Genomic DNA, 25,038 nt, shown 5'->3' on the forward strand with positions numbered 1-25,038 from the left:
TACGTCGTACCGACACAGATAGATCATATGGCGACGATGGGACAGGAAAGGGCTAGGAGTGGGAAAGGAAGCGGCCATGGCCTTAATTAAGGTACAGCCCTAGCATTTGCCTGGTGTGAAAATGGGAAACTACGGAAAACCATTTTCAGGGCTGCCGACAGTGGGGTTCGAACCTACTATCTCCCGAATACTGGATACTGGCCGCACTTAAGCGACTGCAGCTATCAAGCTCGGTACAAACAAATGCATAAAGAATGTTACAGACATAAATATATTCATATTTACACTTCTCTATTACAGAATTTGACAAACAAAATTGTAATACTTTGGGAAATTGGGTGGGTCTCATGATGTTGAAGGAACCACATTGTCGGCTATCTGAAAAAAATATAAATAAAATGATAACATAAGCATCACGACGCAGTCAAAAATGACTACTGCATGTTCTTTTGAATTACTTATAAATGTGATGCAGGAATAACTGACAAATAGAAGTTCTTTCAGGTTATACAAATATATGATGCAAGAATAAATGACAATTACAAGTTCAGTTCTTTTACTGAACATATTGCAGTACTAGAATTTATTTATTTCAAAAGCGGAATCTCTCATAATTCTCTTGAAGAATTAATAAACAGAAAAGGGTCTTAAATTGCACTGAAGGGGTTTACTGCTCGAAGATCCCATAAATGAACAATGACGTATGACAACTCTGGAGAGGAAATACACGGGAAAAGGAATACGCATGCGCAAATATGGCTGCGGATGAATCTGCTAGTAGACTGGACTTGCACGATGTGCGGGATGACAATTAGAGCCTTTCTTACCATGCGGGAAACCTGTGATTCACATTTCCTAGCAACCGTCCCATGACGCGCTAGGCACGTGCTTAGTGTCATGCACCCAGCGCGTGATGCGCACTGAAGTGTTAAAATACAAGCAGTAAGTACACAGACCTGTTGATCACGATATTGCACACCTGTGTTATAACAACATAAAAGGGTAGAAGATATTTTGCAATACATAGGGTCCCCTCCCCTGCGAACCATGTAACCTTGCTGCGGAGGGGAGGCTTGCGTGTCCCAATGAAGCAGATAGCTGAGCCATAGGTGCAACCATACCAGATGGGTGTCTGTTGAGAGACCAGATTAATTAATGGTTCATCGAAATAGGGGTAGCAGCCTTTCAAAAGTTGCAAGGGTGGAAGCCTAGATGACTGACTGATATGGCCTTGTAATAATACGCAACATGGCTTAGATGTGCTGATACCGCTGTACGGCTGAAAGAAACGGAAAACTACAGCCGTGATTAACTCTTGAGGACATGCAGCTCTCTCTGTATTAACGATCTCCTAATGAGGACTTCCTTCCAGGCAAAATATTCCAGAGGTAAAATAGTCCCCCATTCAGATCTCCAGGTGGGGACTACACGAGAGGGGACAATCATCGAGAAGATGGATACTGAGATTCTGTAAGTCGGAGCGCGGAATGTTAGAAGTTTGAATCAGTGTGGTAGGTTAAAGAATCTGAAAAGGAAGATTGATAGACTAAAGTTAGATGTCGTTGCTTTAAGCGAAATATGTTGGCAGGAAGAACAGGACTTTTGGTCAGGCGACTACAGAATTATTGACACAAAATCAAACAGGGGAAATGCAGGACTAGGTTTAATAATGAATAAGAAAACAGGGTAGTGGGTAAGGTACTACGACCAGGATAGTGAAAGGATTATTGTTGTCAAGATAGACCCCAAGCCAATGCCCACCACTGTGCCTAATAGTTCAGCAGATAATGAAGAAAGCGAAAGAATATAAAAAGAGATAAGACGATTTAATACAATGTGTAAAAGGTTGACCAGAATGTAATTGTGATGGGAGACTGGAATGTTGTGGTAGGCCAAAGAAGAGAAGGTAATACAGTAGGAGAATTCGGATTGGGACAAACGAACAACAGAGGAAGTGGGCTGGTTGAATTCTGCACCAATCATAATTTAGTAGATCCTGTCAAAGAAATTAGGATTTAAAATTTAGGAAAATCTAGATGTACAATGTGTGCCAATTGCTCCAAATCTTCGAGTCTCACAGAAAATACCTTGTTTTTCATTATTCCCCAAATGAAGAAATCACAAGGAGTTAAGTTGGGTGATCTCACTGATCAATCAATGTTTCCCTTCTCCCAACCCAATTATTGAAGTGCCTATTTTAAAAACTCTCTTGTACAGTAGGTGTTGTCAGGTAAGTGTGTTTCATGGCTGAAAAAAAGGACTACTTCAATGAAAAATTACTTGTGCAATTCCAAGGTCACAATTACATCAGATGTGCCCATTTTTATCACTACTACATATTCCTGCCCAAACTGAACCCCCAGATACATTGTTCAACTACTGTATTTCAATTTGCAGATGTCCAGCAAACACAATTATGCCAATTAGTGCATTGCTTAAATTTGAATGAAGCACTATCGCTCCATAAGTTCAGTTCATAGAATGTAGGGTAAGCTCCATTCCAAATTGCGTACTCTCCACATACCTGAAGGCGCCTCTTGGGATCAACTTCACACAGAATTTGAACTAGCATAGGTCTGTATAGATTCATTTCCAAAAACTTAAGCATTCTACTTACACTTCTATCTGATATGCCTGTCTCTCTCAACGCTTTTACAGCTGATTTCTTTGGCAAATTATAGAACATTTCAGCAAGATCCATCACTGAACCCACTGTCTAAAACTTATTAAGGTTAACCATTCCTTGATGACTTGGTATTTCACAATTAGGAAATTGTTGTTCAAAAGCTACTTTCACGTCAGAAATTTCAGAGAAGTTGGAAATTTACGTAACATCTCTCTGTTCAAACCCCACTATCGGCAGCACTGAAGAGGGTTTTCCGCGGTTTCCCATTTTCACACCAGGCAAATGCTGGGGCTGTACCTTAATTAAGGCCACAGCCACTTCCTTATCACGTTAAGCCCTTTCCTATCCCATTGTTGCCATAAGACCTAGATGTGTCAGTGCAACGTAAAAAAAAAAAAAAATCCCCCATCTCTCTTGATAACTTATTCCAACCCCTTACTCCTTTTGCTATACACGAATATTTGCCACAATTGAATTTCAAATTTTTCTTCATATTGAGATAAAAAATGAAATGTCGTATGGCTTTTAGTGCCGGGATATCCCAGGACGGGTTCGGTTCGCCAGGTGCAGGTCTTTCTATTTGACTCCCGTAGGCGACCTGCACGTCGTGATGAGGATGAAATGATGATGAAGACAACACATACACCCAGCCCCCGTGCCATTGGAATTAACCAATTGAGGTTAAAATCCCCGAACCAGTCAGGAATCAAACCCGGGACCCTCTGAACCGAAGGCCAGTATGCTGACCGTTCAGCCAACGAGTCAGACTTCATATTGTGATCATTCCTAGTATTAAAAATTCCACTCATCCTTACTTGTCAACTAATGTCATTCTATGCTATCTCTCAACTGACAGCTCGGAACATACTGCTTATTTAAGATGATCGTCTCTTTACTCGCAAGTCTTCCTAGCCCAAACATCGCAACATTTTCAAAACACTACTTCATGTAGATTACTGTAATCACGTCCTAGTTTGTGATTCATGGGCAACAGCCGAGCGGTCTAGTAAGTGGCCCTGAGAGTCGGGATACTAGCTGCTATGGAATAGGAGTGGGCATTTCAGACATAGTCTGAGTCATGGCACTCATTGTGTTCAAGTGGCTAGGACTATATAATCTACCATAGTCCCCAACCCATTACATGAGAGATATTTACTGAGACTATGTGTAAGTAAGGTACCAGGCTGCTTCACAGAATTTTCAGTGAGCACAGTCAGAACATTGCGAGCAAGCCCCGGACCTATGGGAGTAATGGTATCACACTTCCATTTGACAAGCATGAGGCTCTTAGGAAACAACATTGCAAACTAAATGCAAATACAGTAGAGACAATACACGACACTTATGGATTTCGCCTTGCTAAAATGGGAGACAATTCGACGGTGGCGCTCCTAGTGACTTGACCTGAACAAATCGCGCTAAATTCAAATATCAATGGAAATGTATATACGGAAATGGATAAATAAATTACGTCTAGAAAGAAAGTGGTATTGAGATATTAACTTCGAAGTTGCTAAAGCCATTCTGGATAAATGAATGAAGAATTATTTAAAAGGTTATTATTCAAAGACTGAAATTAGACATATAAACAAGGTGTGAAATGGACTTGATCTTTCATTTATGCATTACTTTTTTTAGCTTTAGCATACCTGCCTGAAATCTTATGGTTGGATTTGTCTTTTTTCCTCATTTAAAACAATGTATCATCACATTAAGACATTTGTCAATAAAAATATCGGCACATTCCTTACACATATGATGCAATGAATTAACATTTAATAGCTGGACAATTTTCCTCTTAACATGAAGCCTACTAACAGAAAGAAAATCTATAAAATCCCGGCTTTAATCTGAGAAGAGGGATAAAAGAAAGAAAAGTTTGAAAATGTTGTCGATAGTGATGCTTTGAGGAATATTTTCGCACAATTAGAGTAAAAATGTAACATACCCTTGGCTGTATAGTCGAGGATTTTTAAAGTCGCTGGCCTGGAAATGATCTGAACAGATCTTATAATTCTTATACAAGCGTAACGTCCCTTCTTTCTTGTACACTTTATCCAAATCGCTTCTATGACATTTCAAAACCCACAGATCACACCTACAACAACACATTGGTATTGAAGGTTAACTGCTGCACTATACAATAAAATATGCGTATTATATTTTAAGTGTAGGATGTTAAAAGGTTTGTTTTTTTCCACCTATTCAATACATATAAGTTTTATAAATTAGGAATTTATTGTAGATTCCACTTGAGACATGTTTCGCCCTTCATTGAGGGCATCATCAGTCAAAATATCACCTCAAGGTAAAAAATCAGGTAACTGGTTGGTAGTAGACATGTACAAATTATTACATATTATTAACAACATATAAAAATTAAGTATGGGAAAAAATTTTTGCACAAAAGTGATGGTTGAACATGTAGGTTTAGATGAAAAGTCAGCACCAATGCCTAAAAATAACAAAGTAGAGTTCTGCAGTGGTGCTCTGGAGAAACAGTTGACGCAATCATATGAAAATAAAAAGTTTAAAAAATATTTACAATAAAACAATTAAGGGAGAAAAGGTGTAGTGTTTGGCATCAATGTTAGTAACCAAAAATTGATGTCAAAGGTTGGTAACTATACAGTATTTACATAGTTCAATTGAACAGTTGAGATAAAGTTTTTTAAAAATATTACATTTATCATTCAGCGTAAATGTTTGTAATAAAAACTAATGTTAATGATTGGTAACTATATAGTAATTACATTATCTAATTGAAAGTTGAGAATTTACAATTATATACATGTTTACACAAGAGCAGCTGGTGCGCAAGGATAAAAAATTTTAGTACTAAGTGCGTCCTGATGTTTTAGAGGTTGGAAGAAAGAATTAGCATTGACATTTCAGAAATATGTAGAGCAGATTATTTTAGTTAAAAATCACCGGGGGTAGGGGAAATTTTTATAGCCAAATGAGGTTTTATAGGCATCAAGCTGAAAGTTTTCCAGTTGAAGCGCCGAGATCGGGACGGAGACTGGTCAGTGTGGCTGGAGATTCATGGGTAATCCGTGCGTTTGAACGACAACATGGTGACAGTTAAAGTGGGTAATTGCTAATTAGGAAAAATGTTGTGGGTTGAAACTTCTGCTTATTCTTTTAGTTGACTTCTGTAGCATCGATTGTGATGTAGAGACATCGGTGTGAAATGCCGGTGAGACACACTGCCAGCCACAATGCCAGCCACACTGACCAGTCTCCGTCCCGATCTCGGCGCTTCAACTGGAAAACTTTCAGCTTGATGCCTATAAAACCTCATTTGGCTATAAAAATTTCCCCTACCCCCGGTGATTTTTAACTAAAATAATCTGCTCTACATATTTCTGAAATGTCAATGCTAATTCTTTCTTCCAACCTCTAAAACATCAGGACGCACTTAGTACTAAAATTTTTTATCCTTGCGCACCAGCTGCTCTTGTGTAAATATGTATATAATTGTAAATTCTCAACTTTCAATTAGATAATGTAATTACTATATAGTTACCAATCATTAACATTAGTTTTTATTACAAACATTTACGCTGAATGATAAATGTAATATTTTTAAAAAACTTTATCTCAACTGTTCAATTGAACTATGTAAATACTGTATAGTTACCAACCTTTGACATCAATTTTTGGTTACTAACATTGATGCCAAACACTACACCTTTTCTCCCTTAATTGTTTTATTGTAAATATTTTTTAAACTTTTTATTTTCATATGATTGCGTCAACTGTTTCTCCAGAGCACCACTGCAGAACTCTACTTTGTTATTTTTAGGCATTGGTGCTGACTTTTCATCTAAACCTACATGTTCAACCATCACTTTTGTGCAAAAATTTTTTCCCATACTTAATTTTTATATGTTGTTAATAATATGTAATAATTTGTACATGTCTACTACCAACCAGTTACCTGATTTTTTACCTTGAGGTGATATTTTGACTGATGATGCCCTCAATGAAGGGCGAAACATGTCTCAAGTGGAATCTACAATAAATTCCTAATTTATAAAACTTATATGTATTGAATAGGTGGAAAAAAACAAACCTTTTAACATCCTACATTCAGTATCTTCAATACGGATAACAATGATTTTTATCACTTATATTTTAAGCCCGTTAAAACATGGGTCGAGCAGGTCAAAATATTATGAAGTACTATAAAAATCTCTGTCACTGGAAGAATATATATGCAAACACAATATTACTTACATGTTCTTGTCACGAGGGAACTTGAAGAACGACCGCGCATTTTTCTCTACTTCGTAATTACTGCAGCCAAACACAGCACATACCTTTCCCCTCATGCTGAGAGGAGATATCAAGGTATGACACACGCTACTATTTAATTATGTCAACTCACTGAAAACGCATAAATAACACCAAAAACTTCACACAAAAATACACGTGCTCTTATGACAGAATCAGTACCGTTCAGGTCTATCCGCTAGAGTGTGCTCCAATAGCTGTCCCTCGATATCTCGCTCAGTGTCGTGTATTGTCTCTACTGTATTTGCTAAATGCAATTCTTTTTTTATTTAATTTATTTTCCGGGTTGAACCGTAGGGAGACTGATTACCTCGGATCGAGTAGGGGTATTTCAGTCGCCTTGACAAAGAATACTGCAATGTATTCGAAACGTCGGCAAACTGTACGTGATATGCGTACAAATACAACACGGTTCAACCCGGAAAATAAATTAAATAATTCTTCACACCGTGGAAGCTTCACTTCTAAGATAAATGCAATTCGGTGGGGAGCTATTAATATTACTGGAATTATGGAAGAAAGAAAGTAGAACTGGTTGAATAAGCACAGAGGATGCACCTCGATGACTCAGGAGTTAATGATATTCGGGTAGGGTAATTATGAGGAAGATACAGGAGGTATTAAAGTGTTCTTAATAGGTGTTAAAAAGGGAAGGTCAGAGGGTGGGGGTAGGACTTTCATCAAGAATACTACTGCATGCAACAGTTTCTGTTAGGCACATAAATGAGCGAATGATGTGGGTCGACTTACCAGTTCGAGGAATTAGGATGAGAATTGTCTCAGTCTATTCACCACGTGAGGATGCAGATATGGATGTTCCAAGTTTTATGAAGCACTGAGTGACATCATAGTCAGGGTCAACAGCAACATAGGGTAGTGCTAATGGATGGTTTCAATGTGAGAATGGAAAATTCTAAACTCCCATGGAGGGAATTAGATATTTTTCACCAGTAGAGTATGTCAAAAATGTTCTGATATGTTTTTTGACATTTTTGACATGCTCTATTGGTGAAAAATATCTAATTCCCTCCATGGGAGTTTAGAATTTTCCATTTGGAATTGCTAGGCGGGCAATAATTCCATTGTGGAGATTTATCTCCCGTATGCAGTTATCAGACTGTGGCTCTTATAAGGGCTTCTGATAAGTTCACCTGCATACACCCCGGCATCAGTAGTAGGGTCTGACACATCCCACTCTGATGAGTCTAGTGTCAGACCTAAGACAAAACGCTGGTTAATAGAGCAAACGCCTAAAAAGCCTTACATCTGATATGTTTTTTGACATTCAATGTGAGATTCGGGAATGCAAATGAAGGATATGAGAAGGTGATGGGTAAATATGGTAAAGATATGGAAGCTAATAGGCATGGGAAGTTTTACCAGACATCTGTGCTAGAATGAAATTAGCAGTAATACATTCTTCAAGCATAGGGATATTCATTGCTACACATGGGAGGGTAGGGGTACTAGATCCACAATAGACAAATATTATAACAGACTTTGAATTCGGGAAATATTACGAATGTGCGTGTATTCTATGGGTTTCTCAATGATAGAGTCAGCGGACAAAGAACTGTTGAACGACCAAGAAAACGGTGGCTGGACCAACTGAAGACAGACGTCGAGAGTAGAGGAAGGGACTCGAAAGTGATCATGGAGGGAGAGATCTACATGGACAGACAACACTGGCGAGAGGTCGTACAACAACACCCTATCCAGCAAGCCAGAAGGGTTACATGATAATGATGATGCAGACAGACCACTATCTGATCTATAGTGAACTAAGATTTTCTAACCCTAGGATAGAGAACATGAAATCTACCTGTAGATGAATAAAGGTAGTAAATCTCCAGGATGAGAAAATGATAGAGAAGTACATGGATAGGATTAGTGAAAAGTTCCAAACAAGAGACAGTAAACAGTTTCACGATATAGAAAGAGAATGATGGCGTAAGGTATGGTATAAAAGAAACAGCAAGGAAATATCTAGGAAAAACAGTATGTAAAGATAGGAATCAGCTAACATCTTGGTGGAATGATGAAGTGCAGGTAGTAAACATTAACAGATAGGCATAGTAGAAAAGGCTCTAAACAAGGACAGATGCAGACAGGGGATTGTACGTAGATGAAACAGAGCATTGAAACATTGAATCCAAGAAGAGGTCATGGAAAGATTTCAGTAATAAGCTGGAATGACTAGGTGAAGCGGCAGGGAAACCTTTTTGGAAAGTAATAAAGAATCTTGGAAGAAGAAAAAAGGAAATGAATAGTGTTTTGGGTCAATCAGATGAACTCATAATAGATCTCAGGCAATCACTGGACAGGTGAGAGGAATATTTTGAAAATCTTCTCAACATCAAAGAAAATAATTCTGACATTGCGAATAACTGACCTCATGGGGAGGAGGACAAAGATGTAGCGGAGATACACTTGAGGAAGTTTTTTTTTCTAGTTGCTTTACGTCGCACCGACACAGATTGGTCTTATGGCGACGATGGGACAGGAAAGGGCTAGGAGTGGGAAGGCAGCGGCCGTGGCCTTAATTAAGGTACAGCCCCAGCAGTTGCCTGGTGTGAAAATGGGAAACCACGGAAAACCATCTTCAGGGCTGCCGACAGTGGGGTTCGAACCTACTGTCTCCCGAATACTGGATACTGGCCGCACTTAAGCGACTGCAGCTATCGAGCTCAGTCTTGAGGAAGTAGAAATGGTGGTAAATAAACTCAATTGTCATAAAGCACCAGGAATAGATGAAATCAGACCTGAAGTTGTGAAATATAGTGGGAAGGTAGGGATGAAATAGCTTTTTTTCTCTCTCTCTCTTTTTAAAAATTTACTTTACATTGCACCGACACAGATAAGCCTTACGGCAACAATGGGACAGGAAAGGGCTAGGAGTGAGAAGGAGGCGGCCATGGCCTTAATTAAGGTATAGCCTTTCCAGGAGTAAAGTGATGTCAGTAGGGAAGAAACCTGTGAGAACTGATGTTGGAATACACAACTGGAACAGGTAGGCAATTTTAAGTACTGGTATTTAGGTTGTGTATTCTCCCAGGATAGTAGTATAGTAAGTGATGTTGACTCGAGGTGCAGCAATGCTAATGCAGCGACTTCACAGATGCGGTCAACAATATTCTGTAAGAAAGAAGTCAGCCCCCGGATGAAACTATCTGTACACCAGTCTGTTTTCAGACTAACTTCGCTTTACGGAAGTGAAAGCTCGGTGGACTCAGAATATCTTATTCATAAGTTAGAAGTCACAAGACATGAAAGTAGTGAGTATTGATGGCAGAATGAGCTCTTGGTTCAAGGTACTTACAGGGGAAGCTACATGTCAAATTTATCATAATGGGTAAATACTGCAACATTTCAGCTAGAGCTATTAAATTTAAAGAATGGTTATCTATAACATAAAAAAGTTCAAATGCAGTGATAACAAATAAGGGATATTCAACAGAAGCAAAAATACAGATGAGAATGATGCAGGATAGCAATATTTGCCTCCTTTTGTTTAATTTTTATAAAGAAGAAACAGTAAATCAAAAAGTGATTTGGAAAAAAAAAAGTCACAGCAAAAGGAAATGAATTCAAAACTCATAACTCTAAAACAAAAGCAATGGAATTTGGCTGAAGAAGTCACATAATGCAGGCAATATCAATTATGAAAAGAAACAGATGAATGTTGTTATTGGGTTGGTAGAATAATATATGATGACACAAGCAAGGAAGATGTCACAGGTGAACAATGTAGTGGAAGTGGAAAATGCTTATTGAAGCCTTTATTTGTAAAGTGTGGTAATGTTTTATTTGAAACATCCTAACCTGTACAGTGTAATATTTGTAACATATGTATTTGTAAAAAGTAGATTTCAGTTCTGTACTTAATGGAAGTATCCAGAAAGTTATATGAATTTTTGAACAGGGTGTGTTGCCTTTTGTTGGTTATGTGTTCTAGAAGGCATTTTCTAACTATTCTGGAAATGGAAGATTCACGAACTTGCGTATTCGAGAAGTTTAGTTAAAGTTCGCGACTGAAAGTAGGAATTGTGATTGGTGAAACTAGGTGGGGATGGGCGGACTCATGCATTCTGATTGGCTATTCCAAGGCCAGGGTTTACCTATATATAGTGAGCGAGGCAGCGTTAGTAATAATTCGGCCTTGTTTTGGCCTGGTCTGCCTTAGTCTGTCTTGGTCTGTCTGAAGTTTTACGTCGTGTGCAACGCTTCACTACCGGGATAGGCCACCTTCGGGTAAGCACTCTTGAATTCCGTTCCGGCTAAAATTTCCGTAAATGCTCGGTTGCTATTTCGTATAGGAGTCTGCCCTAGCCTAACCTAGATTCGCCAAATTAATTATTTATGACGCCTTAGCTTTTCACCTGGGCTTGCCTGTTTGTTTTCGAGGCATTCCCATTTCTTATTTCACTAAATATGTAGATTGTAATTTAATATATTTACCCTGGGGGTTGCCTCTCCCATTCTTCCAATACTATCACACAAACTCGAGAAAAAAAAAAAGGAATCTACAGATTCTGAAGTAGGTAATCACACCTCTCATACAGTAAAACAATTGTACTTGAAGGGTAAATTTCATTTATTCATTAAAAAACAGACCTACCCTCAAAACCTTGACAGTGAATGTCACACACGCCATCCTGATGTCTTAACCGTGAACAAACTTGTGGTCAATGGTGGAGTAGACAAAAGAAAGACTAAACAAAAAGTCAGGATGAGAATGTCTATCCATCGACGTCACTCGCCTGAGGATACCGTGACCCAATCCATAGTTCCATGATTTATCAGGAAAGCTGGCAGGAACGAACACATTCACTCACTCAGAATAATAAGTCCTTGCCACACTCTTCTCATTATGCATCATCATCATCATCATCATCATCCTGTTCCCCCTCCCCCTCTCCTTCCCCTTCATCATCTTCTTCCTCTTCCCCTTCATCAATATCCTCCTCGCCTTCCGGTAGCTCTTCCTCCTCCTCTTCTTCCTCTCCTACATCTTCTTCATTCTCTACATCTTCCTCTTCTCCATTTTCCTCTCTTTTCTGTTTCTTTACATCTTCGCTTTTGGTCTCTGCTGGCCTTTTCGTGCCTTTAACTTCTGCTTTCGCATCTCCACCACTTTATCTACAGCGACTTCGGAGTTATTTTCCTTGGAACTCATCTTTTCTGTAGAGTTTCGAAGTGAACTACTCGTAACGCACTTCCAACTGGCTTTCACAGAATGATACCAACAAGGGATTTTGCTGCTATTCCATTCACTGTTTTTCAATGGAAAAGTCACCTGCATCCCAGGAAGATTACACATTTTTTCAACTATCTTTTATTCATGGTCAAATAACAATATAAAATTATGAATTTTGATCATTCCATTCCCATAATTTAAAAAAAAAAAGCAAGACAAAATTTGAGGAAATTATACTGATATTAACCTTAGTCCCCCCACTCCAATTAAAATCATTTTGCTTATTTCCCAAATCTTGCCTTCCTTCCAATACATATTGGCACAAAAAGTCTATATATTTTAATAAAATTCACTTTAAACATTTAAATGTCATTATCACTCAACTATTACAATGTTTCGATGTTGAAACAGGATTTTAGGTAACTATTCACATTTATTAAACTTTTACCATCTCTTCTACACAACTCAAATAGTTACACAAACTTAAAATACATGAATAATTCAGAAATATCAGCCAATAAAGAATGAAAATCTGTTTTGCTTTAATAACCAAAAGATTACAAAATTAAACCTAACTACAATGAAAAAGCAAATCCTCCAGCAAAAGAAATGTTTGTTTTAACAGTTCTCCCAAGCAATGGGATCAAGCTACAAAAAGAGAATGGAAAGGTTGATGTGTTTTCTTTATCCAAGTCGATTCCATTTCAAACAATGATGCCATCAAACTGGTTTGCTGGCCATGCATAATTGATTGGATGCCTATTGAAGACAGCATGCATTCTTATGGCCATTCTTCAGCTTAAGACGTGACTTAGGACGGTATTTCTCAAGATAAGCAAGCTGTTTGGAATTTATAGCTCCACGCTGTTTCCTCTTGATAAAATCAACAGCATCCTCGTATTTCATGCCTAGCTCCATAAGAGCCAACGCAACCATGACAGGCACTCGCACCAGACCCGCGACGCAATGCACAGCTACACACGAGTCCGGCGACTCCCTGAATCTCTTCTTCAGCAGTTCGAACCATTCCTCCACAATCAGTGAGGGTGGTGGAGTTCCATCATCAAACTCTAGATCAAATACATTAATTCCTTCATTCTGGAGTTCTTCGGTTTGGTAGGTTGGTTCGCACACCCTCACCGCATCACGAACCCTGTGTTTCTTCAGTTCCTGAATATAGTTGTGAATAGTCTGTTCTGTGGGTCGATCTGTAATGAGGAATTTCATATTCTTGTATTCTATTTCACAGGGAGCAGGCCGAATATCCTTGAGCTGCATGTTGCTAGGAGTCATTGACATTTCACAACAAAAACCAAGGAATGATGAACTCAATTGAACACACGTTGACGAGGAGAAATGGATTTATCTTTCTTCACCTCTGAATAAAAGAAGGCAAGTCGATATGTTTATAAAATAATGTCTTCTAGGTCCACTTCAGTAGTTTTTCTTTTTAAAAAAAGGTTGGAAGATACACGTTTACACTTTTGGTAGCTTGCATGAACTGGAGGGAAATGATACCAAGCGAATCGAAATATTAACACAAAATTAACGTCAACAAAACTGCAATGTTTTCTCGTAGGTAAAAAAATATCAGATCTAATGCCTTAAAAGTTCAAGTTTAATCGTTCTGAAGTTCCTTGATATGCAAGAATGTGGGTGGGCCAAATAAACTAGCAGAGAAAAAAAGAGAAACAAAAGAAAATTAGAGTTTTCACAAAAAAGTTCACTCACACTTTAACAACAATATATGGAACTGATATCTTCTTTCAATGCCTTGGACATTACCAGTAAATAAAAAATTTCTCCCCAGTGAAACTATGCTAATGGTCGAGCGTGGCTCGACTTTTGGGGGGGGGGGGGGAGGAAGATGTCACAGGTGAACAATGTAGTGGAAGTGGAAAATGCTTATTGAAGCCTTTATTTGTAAAGTGTGGTAATGTTTTATTTGAAACGTCCTAACCTGTACAGTGTAATATTTGTAACATATGTATTTGTAAAAAGTAGATTTCAGTTCTGTACTTAATGGAAATATCCAGAAAGTTACATGAATTTTTGAACAGGGTGTGTTGCCTTTTGTTGGTTACGTGTTCTAGAAGGCATTTTCTAACTATTCTGGAAATGGAAGATTCGCGAACGTGCGCATTCGAGAAGTTTAGTTAAAGTTCGCGACTGAAAGTAGGAATTGTGATTGGTGAAACTAGGTGGGGATGGGCGGACTCATGCATTCTGATTGGCTACTCCAAGGCCAGGGTTTACCTATATATAGTGAGCGAGGCAGCGTTAGTAATAATTCGGTCTTGTCTTGGCCTGGTCTGCCTTGGTCTGTCTGAAGTTTTACGTCGTATGCGACGCTTCGCTACCGGGATGGGCCACCTTCGGGTAAGCACTCTTGAATTCCGTTCCGGCTAAAATTTCTGTAAATGTTCGGTTGCTATTTCGTATAGGAGTCTGCCCTAGCCTAACCTAGATTCGCCAAATTAATTATTTATGACACCTTAGCTTTTCACCTGGGCTTGCCTGTTTGTTTTTGAGGCATTCCCATTTCTTATTTCACTAAATATGTATATTGTAATTTAATATATTCACCTTGGGGTTTGCCTCTGGTAGTTCAGTGTCACTTGATGTACGCTAGAGTTTAGGAGAGCACGTTCACTTCACTGTAAATTGTAATTGCCTTTTACGTTGCTTTTAACCTACTAAATTGCATTGTACAACTGGATTTGTAACTAGATGTATAGTTGGTTTGAAGTTTGAAACTTGTAGTGAAGCCATTATCAAAGAAGCTCTAAGTTATGTGTATCACGGAGAATATAGTTCGTAAGCTGCAAGTTGGCGGATTTTGTTCGGAATGTATTTGTAAAATCCTTTGGTAAATAACATTTTTTAAACTTAAGGATCACGGTTGATTTATTTTGGAATCTGCAATCTAAGCCATGTCCATACCCTCGGTAGGTCCTGCCTGTTTCCACTTTCCTGGTTTATTGTCCACTAGTTGGCCCTACTGATATTTACGTATGTTTTGGTCGGCGGAGATCTGCGTAATTTCAGCTAATGTTTCTCTGAGTGTGTAGTGGTTTCTGATAGTGTGTTGTTGCTCTTACCTTCCCCCCTTTATTGTGTTTAGTGCTTTGTTTTCTGTAACCACTGTAGTAAAGGTTACAGAAGACATAAAAAATCAATTAACTCAAGCAATGCTTTCCTTAAGAACATAGATGCTAAGATGCCAGAATTTTGTCCTGCAGGAGATCTTTTATGTGCCAGTAAATCTAGTAATAATGGTGTATGGCCTCCAGAGAGGTCTGGTGCGGGTCTTTTTCTCGTAGATGGCCTATTAGACGACCTGCATGTCTGTGAAGATGAAGGCTCTACCTTAATAATAATGTTATTTGCTTTACGTCCCACTAACTACTATTTTAAGGTCTTCGGAGACGCCGAGGTGCCGGAATTTAGTCCCGCAGGAGTTATTTTACGTGCCAGTAAATCTACCGACACGGGGCTGTCGTATTTGAGCACCTTCAAATACCACCGGACTGAGCCAGGATCGAACCTGCCAAGTTGGGGTTAGAAGGCCAGCGCCTTAACCGTCTGAGCCACTCAGCCCGGCCAAGGCTCTGCCTAGGATGACTTCTAATGCTATAATAATAATTTCGTGTGGCTATTTCTAGCCAGGTGCAGCCCTTGTACGGCAGACCCTCCGATAAGGGAGGGTGGTATCTGCCATGTGTAGGAAACTGCGTGTTATTGTGGTGTAGGATAATGTTATGTGAGGTGTGCGAGTTGCAGGGATGTTGGCGACACCACAAACACCCAGCCCCCGAGCCATTGGAATTAACCAATGAAGGTTAAAATCCCTGACCCGGCTGGGAATCGAACCCGGGACCCTCTGAACCGAAGGCCGTACGCTGACCATTCAGCCAACGAGTTGGACAGTAAATCTAATGCTTGTTGTTTAAAGGGGGCCTAAGGTCATCACCCCCGCTGGTAAATCTACTGACACATTTAAGCACCTTCTAATAACACCAGATTGAGCCAGAATTGAACCTGCCGACTTGAGCTCAGACAGCTAGAGCTCTACCAACTAAACTACTCTGATGTCAATTCGAGTATGTATTTTGAGCTTAACGGCTCTGAGTGTCCAAGCTGATAAAAAATAAATAAAACAAAAGCATATTTTACAAATGAGATCCAGTATTAACGCTAATTTATGACAAACCCTCTCAATATGAACAAAAAACAATCTTCGTGACAAAAATGAAACATTATGAAATAAATCATATCAAATGAAACCAAATTAAATCAAATCTGCTCTCTAATGGCTAGTCACAATACAAGTGCTATTTCTACCGATCGTAGTGACCTTGATGTCAGTGACCCGCTCCCACCCCCTCCCCAGTCGCCCCCTTCACCCTACCCTTCAACAGCGTCAGTGGGAAGCATTCTCAGGGAAAGTCTTTCAAGATATCAGCGAGCCCTACAGTGTTGTCATATTAACGCGCAATCGTTAATGGCTCACATTGACAAAATACAATCCCTCTTTCATGATAGTAATACCTTGCACTGCATATGTGTAACTGAGACTTGGTTACAACCTTCACTAAACTCAGGCCTGGTTGAATTAAATAACATGACTTTACACCGTCTAGACCGAAGAAAACGTATAGGGGGAGGGTGTGCTATATACTGTCGTAATGACCTCAAAAGTAAAATAGTGGCTACTTCAGACCAGACAATTCCCAGCCGACCTGAGTTTATGTTTATAGAAGTTTTGGCTAACAATCAAAAAGTACTGATCGGAGTAGTTTATAAACCCCCAGACGTAAGACATATATCGGACCCTGAAATTTGCTTAGCCAAGTTAATTCCACTGTACGAAAATATAATTATACTTGGAGATTTTAATACAAATCTGCTGACTGCGACAAACGACTCGTTGCATTTACAAAATATGTTCTTTAGCTTAGACCTGAACATCCTACCTCTAAATGCTACTAACCATCTACATACAGTAAACCGGACGACTCATACTTTGATTGACTTGATCATAACTAACAATACTCAGAAAGTTTTAAATCACGGACAGCTTGCAGTGCCAGGTATTTCTACCCATGATCTAATATACTGTATGTCTGCTATTCATAAAGATGCCAAAATATGAAACTAAATATATAACACGCAGGGATATAAAAAATCTGGACAAGGAAAGAATACGACACGAAGCATATTATCTGCCGTGGAACGATATTTTACACATGGATGATATTGACGTAAAAAAAAATAAACTATGTGATCTGGTGTTAGAACTGTATGACAGATTTGCTCCCAAGAAAGAGATCCGGGTGACTCAACCACCTTCTCCGTGGTTGACTAGTGAGATTAAATCCGAAATGGCAAAGCGTGACTCATTGTACAGAAGGTTTAAATGAACGGGTAATGCTAATGACTTTGAAAATTACCGCGTTCTCCGCAACAGGGTTAACCAGTTAATCAGAAACAGTAAATATAAACACATATGTCAAGTATAGAAATGCAAGAACTCGACAGAAATATGGAAACAATTACGAACGATGGGTATAGGTCGAAAGTTACTAAAGCAGCGCCGAATGTACCCCTTGATGACTTAAATTTACACTTCACGTCGGCCGAATTCACTGTAAGAGCAAATAATAATAATAATAATAATAATAATAATAATAATAATAATAATAATAATAATAATAATAATAATAATTTTTATAATAATAATAATCATAACTGTACAAGTAATAATAATAATAATTTTTATAATAATAATAATAATAATAATATTATTATTATTATTATTATTATTATTATTATTATTCATTTTATGCCAATTCAAGATACATTTGTGTTTAAAGAGGTTGGTATAAATGACGTAAAACGAGTTATGTATTCTCTCAGATCAAATGCTGCTGGACACGATGGCATACCTCTGTCTTTCTACAAATACATCATTGGCGCCATTCTGCCGATCGTAACACACATTATTAACTACTGTTTAACCCAAGGAATTTTCCCTATAGCGTGGAAGGATGCCCTCGTCATCCCAATCCCAAAAAAGGATGGACCCAGTATTCCTTCAGATTACCGACCAGTTTCTATCCTACCACCCTTGTCCAAAGTGCTGGAACGCCTGGTACATGAACAAATCCTTACGTACTTACATAAATATGCTTTACTCGACTCTTACCAATCAGGCTTTAAGAAAAAACATAGTACCATGACAGCTCTGCTGAAAGTGACAGATGACATTAGATATGCAATGGACAACAAACAAGTGACAATACTTACTCTTTTAGATTTCAGTAGCGCATTTGATACTGTCGATCCTAGGTTGCTTCTTTCCAAATTACAGTCCTTAAACTTTAGCCAGAAAGTGCTGGAATTTTTCTATTCTTACCTCACAAACCGCCGGCAGTGTGTGGTTGCAAATAATAATAAATCAACGTGGCGAACAAAAAATATTGGTGTTCCACAAGGGTCAGTCCTAGGCCCTCTCCTATTCACTTTATATATAAATGATATCACCAGATCAATTAAGCACTGCAAGTACCATCTTTATGCTGATGATCTGCAAATTTATTACCACACTAGAACTAATAATATACAACAAGCAATATGTAATGTAAACGCTGACCTTGAGCAAATTAATAGCTATGCAATTAAAAACAACCTTAAATTAAACCCCCATAAAACACAAGCCATTATCATCGGTACATCAAAGAATCTTCACATTTTAAAACAAAATTGCATTCCTCCCGTAACTTTAAATAATACTGTTATACCTTATTGTGAATCAGTTTCTAACCTTGGTGTTATTATAACGGAAACTCTAAACTGGACAGCGCAAGTTAAGAATATCTGCAAAAAGGTTTATTGTGGCTTGCACCCCTTAAAACGTTTCCGAAATATATTCCCTCGATCACTAAAAATTCAACTTGTTCGGTCATTATTATTTCCCATTTTTGACTACTGTGATGTAATTCTTACGGATATAACAAAAGAATTAAGCTTGAAACTACAACGCACTCAAAATGCTTGTCTTAGATATGCTATGGATTTACGGTATGACGCTCGAGTTTCTCCCTACTATAAACAATTATCTTGGTTACGACTACATGACAGGCGTAAACTACATGCTAATACTCTTGTGTACCAGGTACTTTCGGAAGACATCCCTGCTTATCTCTCCAGCAATTTTCGTCACCTTGGTTCTTTACATCATCATGATACTCGCTCAGTGTCCCTCCTAGAAATACCTGTCCACCGAACAACCACATACCATCGATCATTTACTATCACCGCTTCGGGATGGTGGAATGTTCTTCCCAAAGACATCAAGGATGCTGCATCAAAAAGTATATTTAAAACCTCCTACCAGCAGTTCCTCGTTAAGTGCTTCCAGCAAGGTACAGTACCTGTATGAGTGGAACGAGTGATTGTGTGTGAAAATGATATATTATTGCACAATAAATTAAATACTGGTTTAATATGATTATGGAATAATAACAATATGTGTGTGGTTAAGTGTAAGAAAGGGCCAACAGCCCTAACTTCGCCACAGAAAATAAAGGCTTTATCTATCTATCTACCTATCTAAGTATATAAAGATAGTTATGACAAATACTGTATCTACTGATGAAGAGAATGCTTGCTTACCCTTCATTTCCTCTAGTACAAAAGATAGGAATATTTGTTGGTCCACGATTTTCAGAATCTGAAATGCACAAAAATACAGCACATTTAACACGTGATATCAGCAGATACCTAAATTTATAACAGAATACAGTTTCAACAGATGGAATCACTGAGGTAAGCTGGTTTAATCTTGCAATGATAATGCTACAGAGTTCAATTAATCAAAATGAAACCATGAGATTTATTCCCTGGAATATACAATCAATCAATCAATCAATCAATCAATCAATCAATCAATCAATCAATCAATCAATCAATCAATCAATCAATCAATCAATCAATCAATCAATCAATCAATCAATCACCACTGATCTGCATTTAGGGCAGTTGCCCAGATGACAGATTCTGTATCTGTTGTTCACCTAGTCTTTTCTTAAAAAATTGCAAAGAATTTGGAAATTTATTGAACATCTTTTTTAGTAAATTATTCCAATCCCTAACTCCTCTTCCTATAGAAGAATATTTGCCCCAATTTGCCCTCTTGAATTAAAATTATATCTTCATATTGTGATCTTTCCTACTTTTAAAGACACCATACAAACTTATTTGTCTACTAATGTCATTGCACACCATCTCTCCACTGACAGCTCAGAACATACTGCTTAATCAAGCAGCTCGTCTAATTTCTGCCAAGTCTTCCCAGCCCAAAGTTTGCAATATTTTCTTAACACTACATTTTTTGTTGGAAATCACCCAGAAAAAATCAACCTGCCTTTGTGTAGAATCTTTCCGGTTCTCAAATCAAGTAATGCTGGTGAGGGTCCTGTACACTGGAACCATACTGTAACTGGGGTCTTACCAGACACTTATATGCCCTCTCCTTTACATCTTTACTACTTCATCATTTCCCATTTCCAGTCTTCTGGGCCGGGTTCTAAAACAAGGACCTCCACAGTTGTCTATCTCTCCACCACTCCCTTTCTTCCTCCAATAAATCTTCTACAATTATTCCTCTCTTCTCTGTACTCCCCCTCCTTCACCGTATCCATCCACAACTTTCTAGGCTTATGTAGTTGTCTTCTTTGTATTATTTTTGCTGTACATACTCACTTTGGAACTCTCTCTTCTTGCATTCTCACCATGTGTCCATACCATTTCAGCTTACTGCTCTGTGTCTTGTTTAGCAGTTAAGGGATTACAATTGTCTCTTATCCCTTCGTGTCATCCCAAACATTAGTCTGAGGAATTTCATCTCAGCTGCCTGGATTCTGCTTTCATCATGTTTTGTTGTTGTCCATGTGCCCACTGTGTATGTCAAAATTGGTGTGTAATACACTGCGTATAGAATGTTGTTGGATTTCCCTGGGATGCCCCCATCCTACACTATACCTCTCACACATTGGTAAAACCCGTTGGCTTGTTGGATTCTCTTTCCAATTTCTTTGTTTATTTTCTCATCTTCTGCAAGTATATTCCCCAAATATTTCAAGCTTTTCACAAGTTCCAATGGTCCTCCATTTACTTCAATACTTTCTCTTCCTTCTCTATTACCTCTCGTCATCACTACTGCCTTACTTTTCTCCACACTCATTTTCATTCCATATTCCTCTATTACCTGATTCCATACAGTAACTTAGATGGTTTAGATAGTTTATCGCTTCCACCATCAAGTACAGGAAATGTACACTAGGTATTGTCAGTATTAATAAAAATAATCTAGACAATATCTCAGCCATAATGCCCGAGTCATTAGAAAAATTATTTTAGCTACCTATATTAGGTCAGTTTTTGAAATACACATTCTAGATACTCTTCTACACTATAAAATGCCTTTTTTCCTTAAAAATTGTGACAGTACCTAGTTAAATGCACTTTTATCTAATGTTTGAATTGGTAGTGGAAGCTTATTGTACATCTTAAGCTATTGATAACAGCGGCTGTTTGTGCTTTTACTAAGCCTGGAGTGAGAAGAATCCAGATCATTCTTGTATCTTGTGTCGTGCATGTGAACTGTAGATCTTTCTTTAAATTCGGAAAGATTCTCTTTCACATACATAATATTTGTAAGAATATATAAACAGGGAACTGTCATATTTTTTAGGCTCACGAAAGAAGTTTTACAGGAGTCTCTAAATTCTAATCCAGCCCTTTTCTGCCAAATAAATACATTATTTGATGTAGGACAATTGCCCCATAACCTGATTCCATACAGTATATCAGGGTGAAAGAAAGCATGAAAGGATGCAAGTAGCATATCCCAACTGATGCAGGTTTTCAGTTTCTGCAACAGATACCACACCCTGGCGAATCTCTTACAGAGTTCTGATGTATGTATTTCCCATGTAAGTCTTGTATCTGCACGTAGTCCTAATAACTTAACAGAATTATGGCAGTCATTCTTTACAGTGTGATCCAAGGTAAATAGGATATTTTCTGTTTTAGTGACATTAATAGTTAATTTCTTGTAATGAAACAAGTTTTCAGCAATTTTAACAGATGTGTTGACTTGGTTTCGTGGTGTTGTAACATCAACATTACTAATTAGGAAAGTTATATCATCAGCATCAGCAGGGAACATTACATGCTACGTCATCGATATAGACCAAAAACAGGGAAGGTCCCAAAACAGACCCAGGTGGGACACCTGCTTTAACAGTTTCCATACCAGATTTTTTATTACTTATTACCACCATCTGTTTCCTTTGATGAAGATAGGATGCCACCCATTTCAGTCCATGGCTCCTTACTCCATAATAACTGAGCTTATGAATTAAGATTTCATGTGAGACACAATCAAGAGCTTTTGTCAGGTCAATTAATGTAGCACCTGTGACTGTTTTATTCTCAACTTATTTAATATGTCTTTGATGACACATTCAACTGCTTCTATCGTTGAATGACTCTTTCTAAATCCAAACTGTTTGTTGTACAGCAAATTACTTTTGAAAAAGTACTTGTCGAGTTGTATAAATATACAGGATTCAATAATTTTGCTCAGAATAAGTACTATTGTTATAGGGTGGTAATTTGATGGGCACATTCTATTCCCCTTTTTAAAGATAGGTATCACTTTAGACATCTTTAAACACTCAGGAAAATCACCTTGTCTAAGCATAAAATTTATTAAAAATTTTAATGGCATCAATATCATGTCAATAACTGCTTTGGTTGTATTGTTGGAGAGACCATAAATGTCTTGGGTACCCGACATATTCATATTTGTAACAATACTTCTGACTGTTTGCTGATTTATTTCCACCCAGCTAAAATCATTATTCAATACATTTGAGGGAAGATCGAAGTTATGCAAACAGTCTAAGAAATTATGTTTACTTACATCCCTATCTGATGAAATGCTATAACCACACGTGCTTTCATGTGCATTGATAAAATACGTATTATACTGATCAGGTTCTAGAGGAATCACATCTTTGTTATTTAAAGCACTTCTTATGCCAGACCATGCAGCTTTGCATTTATTGTTCGAACTTTGGATATACCTGTCATTTGCTGCAAGTTTAGCCTCATGTATATGTTTCTTATATTTTCTGTAGTTTTTGAATATTTCTTTATCCTCTAAATTATTATTCAGTTTATACTGATTATAATAAGCTAAAATAATGCTACGTATTTTACCCAAATCAGGCGTAAACCAGTTTTCAACTCTATATCTTGGTTTAGAGCTGCTGGCCGTAATAGTTACAACTTTTTCAGGGAAAGCTGAATTAAAATATATAATTATCAAGTTAATGAAATAAGAAAATGCAAAGTTGACATCACTCATGGCATAAAGGCTAGTCCAGTCTGTTCTTATTAATTTGTCTTGTAATTCATTAACCCCTTTAACTGATATGACACGTCTGATGCATTTTAATTCTTTCGATGTTCTTGTACTTCCATTTCAACTTCTCCCCATATTACTATATCATCTGCAAAGAGTAAGGTCTCTGTCTCTGCTTTCCATTTTTTGTTGTACACTCTTGTAGATTTCATCCATGACTGAGATGAAGAGTAGAGGGGATAATACACTTCCTTGCTGAGATCCTGTTTCTACATTGAACCAGTTTGTTTGTCCTATCGTAGTCTTCACACCACTTACACATTTTTCATACATGGCGTACGGCCAGGGCCAGGGACAACATTGTTTATGATGTGGTGAGCAATGACGTTTGTGTATTGAGTGTCAAAGAACGCTTTTGATTTCAATTACTCCAGGGAAGGTTTGTTTTCATTTCAATACATATGTGCAACATGGAGGGATGAACATATGTTTTAGAGAAGTGTAGATGAGGTAATTAGTATTATGATGGTGCATATCGATCAGAGATATAAAAAATAAAATAAACACACACTAACTTGAGCTATGCTACCGATACACTGGTCAAAGACATTCTTGACCACCTCGACATGCTGCACAAGATTACTATTAAAAGTTAGGTGGTGTCTGGAAACTGACTGGGAAAAAGTTTCAACAAAACTGCTGTTATAAATAAAGGTCATGGCGTTGAATAGTGAGAGTTGATGCATGATTTTTATCTACGAAGGATCATCAGTTTTAACCAGGAGAGCTAAGAAACAGAAATCAGAAGATGGATAGCAATTATTCTCAATTGCAGTTACTAATCATGTGAAGGTACACTGTGATTACTAGGAAACTAAAAGAAGAGGCTTATGGCAACTACAGTGTTCCCTTTATTCCTGTATGGTGCAGAATTCTGGACATTTACAGTCATCATCATCATCATCATCATCATCATCATTTTCCCATTTTCAGCTGACACTGGGAGCAAATATGATTCCTCTCCACTCTGTTCCGTCGTTCCACCATTCTTTTTCTGACACGATGTTCCAATCCATGTTTCGTTTTCTAATGCTACTCTTCACCAAGCCCATCCATTGCATTCTTGGTCTTCCTCATCCTCTCTTCCCTGTCATCCGTCCTTCCAGTGCTCGTCTTGGTAGTCTTACTTCATTCATCCATTTGACACGACCAAACCATTTCAATCTGTTTTGCTCCAGTTTGTCCTTTAATTTATGTAAATAACCTTACTCCTTGTGGGTGGGGTTAACTTCCAATAAGTAACCAGGGGAACCTGACCCCTACAGAGTGCGTCCCCAGGTGGCGGATAGAGGGCCCCTACAGTATGTAGGGCTGGTTGAAATAACCAATACAACCCGCGGACCAACAGGTAGCCCAATTCCTGGGGGTTTTAAAATACTGGGACACCCTCTCTCCAGGGGTCATAAATATGGAGGGCCC

At 38.1% G+C, this 25,038-nt stretch overlaps 2 protein-coding genes across 4 annotated transcripts in view; both read right to left on the bottom strand.

Annotated features, from left to right (window-relative positions):
- Positions 1 to 25,038, bottom strand: part of LOC136858445 (titin homolog) — a 415,865-nt gene that overhangs the window by 108,501 nt on the left and 282,326 nt on the right. For all 3 annotated transcript variants that reach the window (XM_067137993.2, XM_067137992.2, XM_068225556.1), the window contains one exon: positions 19,800 to 19,857. In XM_067137993.2, the coding sequence (XP_066994094.2) occupies positions 19,800 to 19,857 (58 nt within the window). The remainder of the gene's footprint in view (positions 1 to 19,799; positions 19,858 to 25,038) is intronic.
- Positions 12,155 to 13,787, bottom strand: LOC136879761 (PRL-1 phosphatase-like). The gene has a single exon (XM_067153255.2). It carries the CDS (start codon positions 13,419 to 13,421, stop codon positions 12,882 to 12,884), a length of 540 nt encoding a protein of 179 aa, XP_067009356.2. The 5' UTR covers positions 13,422 to 13,787; the 3' UTR covers positions 12,155 to 12,881.

Source organism: Anabrus simplex, chromosome 1, assembly GCF_040414725.1.
Source record: "Anabrus simplex isolate iqAnaSimp1 chromosome 1, ASM4041472v1, whole genome shotgun sequence".
Lineage (NCBI taxonomy): Eukaryota > Metazoa > Arthropoda > Insecta > Orthoptera > Tettigoniidae > Anabrus > Anabrus simplex.